Source organism: Myotis daubentonii, chromosome X (genome assembly GCF_963259705.1).
Source record: "Myotis daubentonii chromosome X, mMyoDau2.1, whole genome shotgun sequence".
Lineage (NCBI taxonomy): Eukaryota > Metazoa > Chordata > Mammalia > Chiroptera > Vespertilionidae > Myotis > Myotis daubentonii.
Genome location: NC_081861.1, coordinates 12,531,533 through 12,537,709, shown reverse-complemented (window position 1 = coordinate 12,537,709; position 6,177 = coordinate 12,531,533). Strand labels below are relative to the sequence as shown.

Sequence of the window (6,177 nt, the reverse complement as noted above, 5' to 3'; positions counted from 1 at the left end):
TAGCTTGCCCTGTTCTCAGACCCGGGAAGACCCTGGCAGAAAGGACTGGATGTTGCCAACTCCTGCTATTGCCACATGCATGAGGATGGGGGGATCTGGGGATGTGGGGACGCAGGTCTCAGAGATAACCTGAGATCAGCAGAGGGACTAGTCCCAGGATCTGCCTGGTGCGAAAGTGCTGATCATCCGTGAAGCCTCAAGGCACACCCCCATCTCAGAAAGGAGGGGTGGTACAAAGGGCAGCTGTCCCCAGTCCTCAACCCTGAAAGGAACAACAGTGGACCTAAGTGGCACGCTCCTTTCTATCATGGGTGGGAAAGTGGGGAGCCTTCGGTGAGGTGGGGTCTTTCTGTAAGGGGGTGAGATAGAGTATTCCAGGTGCAAGGCATGGAGGTAGGAGAGGCCCTGACAGGAGTTAAAAATGAATAGCCAAATCGGCACCGGGAATGCACCCAGGACAGAGGGCCCAGTCCCTGCTGCCAGCATTTTAAGATAATGTTAGGGACTCCGCTGGAGTTGGGAGCGGGGTGGTTGTGGCGGCATTTAGGGGAGATGGTAGCCACCTGAGGCTTCCCCTGGAGTCTGTGCAATGTGGTGCCTCCTAATTTGTCTCTTGGGGCTCTGAGGTAAGTGAGGACCTCGGTCTGAGTGGACAAAGTCTGGTCATATGAGGAGGGGTATCCACTCAACAGTGACAAGAGTCCTGGGTGTTGCCAAAGTTAAGTTGAGGACCCCAAAGGAGGACTGAGTATACTCCAAACCCCGAAAAGAAGACAGGACCCAACACAAATCCTGCCTGCCCCTACTCTGAGCCCTAGAATCCCTGTGCGAGGCTGTCAGGCTGAGCCCCTTCTCATTTCTAGATTGGTGCTTTCCAGGAGGGCTTTGTCTTGGGGTCTGGACAAAGGTCAGCTGAGGCAGGATCCCACAAGTTGACAGGATAGTCACAGTGAAGAATGAGGGGATCTCTGACACCAGGAGCCCAGGCCTGCCAAGCCTTATTGGTCAGGAATGGGGAGACCTGGAATCAGTGGGTGCACTGGCTCCCCTCACTTTCACCTCAATTATCTATGGAGGTGAGACCTTTCCTTTAGGAGGGCAGCCTCAGGACAACACATGGAGTTTTTTCAGTTCCTGCAGTGTGACAAGGTAAGGACTGAGTGGGACATCATCCCAGGACAGATGAACTCAATAGAGTATAGTTATGGTTCCTTGGTGACACCTGTTAGACTCTGGGCAGGTGTTGCCAGATGTGGGGCCACCCTAAATCCTTCTGGCTAGTCTCAAGGGTGTGTAGCCTTGTTCTGAGTGTTTTGTTTCAGGCCAGCATAAGGGGAGGGTAAGGTCCTGGAGTGGACAGATGAAGACTCTGAGTGAGCATGGAGGGGATCCCCCATCCAGAACAGAGGAGACCCTGCAGCACCCAATACCACCTCACCACACTGTCTTTCCAGGACCTTGGGTTGTGCCAGCTGCACCCTGAGGAGCCTTCTCACTTCCTCATTCAGGATCCTCCTGGACAGGTCGCTGAGCAGAGACACCTGTGATGGCAAAAAGCGCTTCAGAAAAAGAAACTAGTAAGTAGGCTTTGTCAGAGCCCCCTAGGATGCATTTCCCAACTGAGGCCCCTCACATTCCCTCTCTCTCACAGGCCCATGAGTCCCCAGTACCCACTTTCTGCCCAACTGCTGTCACGGTCCCAGCACACATCATCATGCGTCACCATCAGAGGAATGAGCTCCACAAGCCTGAGGAAGACAATCAGGACTCAAGGGAGAACGTCGACCTGGTGGTGGTGCAGCTGCTTGGGCCTGAGGAGATAGAGGAGGAGGAGGCTATATCTCCCTCCTCCTCTGTCTCTTCCTCCCTCTCAGGACTATTCCAAGACAGCCTGGAGGAGACAGCTGCTGTTGAGACATCAAGTCCTCCCCACAGCCCTCAGGATGCCTGCCTTCCCCCCTCTGCCATGGCAGCCCCTCCATGTATCGAACCTGAAGATGAGGGCTCCAGCAGCCAAGATAAGGAGGAGGCAAGCAGCAGGGAGGGCTCTGAAGAGGCCAAGTCCTCTCTGCAAGGCACCCTACGTTTAAAGAAGGCTTGCCTGGTGGCATTCCTGCTCCTCAAGTATCGCACCTGGGAGCCGACCACAAAGGCAGAAATGCTGAGTAGTGTCATCAAAGAGCACCAGGACCACTTCCCTGAGATCTTCAGCGCAGCCTCTGAGTGCATGCAGCTGGTCTTTGGCATTGATGTGAAGGAAGTGGACCCCAGTGCCCACACCTATGTCCTGGTCGCCACCTTGGGCCTCACCTATGATGGGATGGTGGGCGATGGGCACAGATTTCCCAACACTGGCCTCCTGTTCGCAGTTCTATGGGTGATTGCCTCAGAGGGTGACTGTGCCCCTGAGGAGGAAGTTTGGAAAGCCCTGCATGTAAGGTGCTTGCATGATGGGAAAGAGCATTGGCTCTATGGGACGCCTAGACAGCTCCTCACTAATGTTTGGGTGCAGAAAAAGTACCTGGAGTACCGGCATGTGCCCAACAGCAATCCCACGCTCTATGAGTTCCTGTGGGGCCCCAGGATGAAGGTCCTCGAGTTTTTGCTCAGGGATTGTACAAGGGATCCAAGTTCTGGCCCATCCCTGTTCGAAGAGGTTCTGAGTGATGAGGAAGGGCAGGCCTGAGCCAAGATTCAGTCAGGCACACTTCAGGCCCATGTCTGACATGATGGGACACCAATTCTTTAGTCTGTTTGAGAAGAGGACAGTCAATGTTCCAGGTCGTGAGGCCCAGGGCTATTTGGGGAAATAAGGGCTGTAGCATCTTTGGGTTCCTGTGATGATTGAGAAATGTATCCTTGTTTCCTTTAGGAATTTTCAAATGTGTCTCTTTTCCTAGAAGGTTCCATAAGCTTCAGAACCTAATTTTGTGAATGATATTGACCATACATGTGTTTGCACTATCCTGTTTGAAAGTAAGAGTTGTGTTATTGTGTAACACAAAATGGGACGCTTTTCAGCTTAGTTTGTGATTCTCAGATAGATAACATGGCATTAGAAGAAGATTTTCATGAAAATGTGAAAGAACTCAGCAGTATAATCAATGGAGTCAAGAAACAGAGAAATAAAAATAAAAGCTTATTAATTCTTACTTAATATGTCTTCTCAGCTGTCATTCTATGAAAGGAACTACATAAGGATCCTAGGATTTGCTTGGTTCATTCAAGAAAATGGAGGCATTTCATCTGAATAAAGACGACCCCTGCTCAGTGGTTCGTATATTCTCCAGACACTTACTGAGCCTCTGTCCTCTGAAATACCCTGTGTTGGTAGTTGGCACCAACATAAGTAGGACCTCCCCTCCCACAGGATGACAGCGGGAGCCAAAAACATATATTGAAGGTGTCAACGTAACCCCTAAGTGCTATAGAACAAGTAAAAGAATGGGAGAGGCGGTGGGGCTCCAGGGGACAGCACTCCAATGTAAAAGACATGACCAGGACAGTTTGGGGCTTTGGGAAACTGTGATCCCCTTTGTGGGGGTTGATTGTAATGAAGCTGAGTAGTGGCAGTGGCCCGATCTTGCTGAGAGTGTGTTTTGGGCTTGAGGGGAGAGCATGAAAAGAGAAGTTGCTTGGAAATTCCTTCAGGATCATGTATAAACCAGAGAGAAATTCCCACCCGAGGCAGGTGGAAGGGTGTCTGCCCTGTACTTCTATCCCACTGTAGGATTACACAGTGAAGAGACCGGTGTTTTAGCCACATTACCTGCAAGGATTCCCGAGAAGTAAGGGTCCTGCTCCTTGAAGCAATGCCCCCAAGGTACTGCACAGGCACTCTTCTCCCTGGCCTGGGAAAGCCAAGTCTGACTCCATTGAAAAAATATACTATTTCGGTTTCTGCTGGGGCTGACCAGCAGCCCCTGAGTGATGGATGAATGATTACTCTGACACTCGTTTCTGTGAAAGACAGGGCTAAGGGACTGCTTGTCTTGAGAAACCAAACAGCCCTTTTGCCTGCCTCCTTAGGCTGTTATTGTAACAACCGCTTGAACTAAACTATCAGATACTATCAGTAGGGTAAGTATCCTTGAGAAGACACATGAGTCTGCAGTGTCCTTTAAGCAAGGACTTCTAAAGACTACACATAAAGATTCCAGTGAAACACCTGGGGGCTCAGACTTCTTTGGAAAAGTCAAGGCAGGGGCGGCCACCTTTGGCCAGCTCCCCCTGAAGGCCCCCCACCTTTCAGAGATTCCTCCTTATAAATTTTTCAACCAAGTCCTGTGCTCTCCCACATCTCCCCATTTTCTGTTTTGCTGGCTGCAGAAAACTGAAGGAGGCAGCGAACTTTCTGCTTTGGAATGTTGGGGTCCATGAAGTGTGTTCACTGCTTGAGTTCTGATCTTTTTTTTAAAATTTAAAGTATTACATATGCCTCCTTTTTCCCTGATATACCCCTCCCCCACCACTCCCACACCCCAGGACAAGCCCCCACCACCCCAGTGTCTGTGTCCACTGCTTATGCTAATATGCATTCATGCACGTCCTTTGATTGATCTTTAACCCCCTTCCTCTGCCTTCTCTCTGAGGTTGGACGGTCTGTTCAGTGTTACCTTGTCTCTGGATCTATTTTTGTTCATCAGTTTATGTTGTTCATTATTTCCCACATATGAGTGAGATCATGTGATATTTATCTTTCTCTGACTGGTTTATTTCGCTTAGCATAATGCTCTCCAGGTCCATTTATGCTGTTGGAAATGGTAAAAGTTCCTTCTTTATTATAGCAGCACTAGAAGCAGGATGCACTAAATCAGCGGTTCTCAACCTGTGGGTCGAGACCCCTTTGGTGGTCGAACAACCCTTTCACAGGGGTCGCCTAAGACCATACTGCATATCAGATATTTACATTACGATTCATAACAGTAGCAACATTACATATATGAAGTAGCAATGAAAATAATTTTATGGTTGGGTCACAACATGAGGAACTGTATTTAAAGGGCCAGAAGGTTGAGAACCACTGCACTAAATTCATGCAAGGGGCTTGGCCCTCACACCCTGGCCAGGCCTCACAGCCCCTTGCAGCCCCAGACAGCCCATGCAGCCCCTCCCTGCCTCAGCTGGCCCTTGCAGCACTGGCTTCGTCCCAGAGGATTGTCTGGACTGTTGTTCTGCTGTTTGGACTAACTCCTTTGTCAAATTAGCATATTAGCTCTTTATTATATAGGACTAGAGGCCCGGTGCACAAAAATTTGTGCACTCGGGGGGAAGAGGGGGTCCCTCAGCCCGGCCTGTGCCCTCTCACAGTCTGGGACCCCTCGGGAGATAACGACCTGCTGGCTTAGGCCTGCTCCTGGGTGGAAGAGGGCAGGCCCAATCCCTAGGTGCAGCCCTTGGTCGGGCTCAGAGCAGGGCCGATTGGGGAGTTGGGGCGCCACCCCCTGTCATGCACAGAGCAGGACCGATTGGGAGGTTGCAATGCCACCCTCAGTCACGCTCAGGGTAGCGCCGATTGGGGGGTTGGGGCACCGCCCCCTGTCACACTCAAGGCAGGGTCGATGGGGAGGTTGCGGCGCCACTCCCTGTCACGCACAGAGCAGGGCCAATCAGGGGGTTGAGGAGCTCCCCCCTGTCACTCAGAGAGTAGGGCCGATAGGGGAGTTGGGGCACCATCCCCTGTCACACACAGAGCAGGGCCGATCAGGGGGTTGGGGCACCGCCACTCTCACACTCAGGGCAGGGCCGATGGGGAGGTTATGGCTCTACCCCGTCACACACAGAGCAGGGCCCGTGGGGGCAGGGGGGTTTGGGTGCCGCACCCTGTCACACAGAGAGCTGCAGGGCGATCAGGGGGTTTGGGCGCTGCCCCCTGTCACGCTGATCCCGGTGCCAGGAGGCCTCACGGCTCCGCTGATCCAAGTGCTGGGAGCATATTACCCTTTTACTACATAGGGTAGAGGCCTGGTGCATGGGTGGGGGCCAGCTGGTTTGCCCTGAAGGGTGTCCTGGATCAGGGTGGGGGTCCCCACTGGGGTGCCTGGCTAGCCTTGGTGAGTGGATGATTTGCAGCTGGTCACACATCCTTCAGGGTGGGGGTCCCCACTGGGGTGCCTGGCCAGCCTGGGTGAGGGGATGATGGCTGTTTGCAGCTGGTCACACACCCTTCAGGGTGGG

General features: G+C 52.2%; 1 protein-coding gene across 1 annotated transcript; it reads left to right on the top strand.

Moving 5' to 3' along the window:
- The first annotated feature begins 1,116 nt into the window (after positions 1-1,116).
- Positions 1,117-2,725, top strand: LOC132224792 (melanoma-associated antigen 9-like). The gene is given in 2 exon segments (XM_059679888.1): positions 1,117-1,149; positions 1,652-2,725. Coding segments are annotated over 2 exon segments (1,107 nt in total).
- Positions 2,726-6,177: the final 3,452 nt, after the last annotated feature.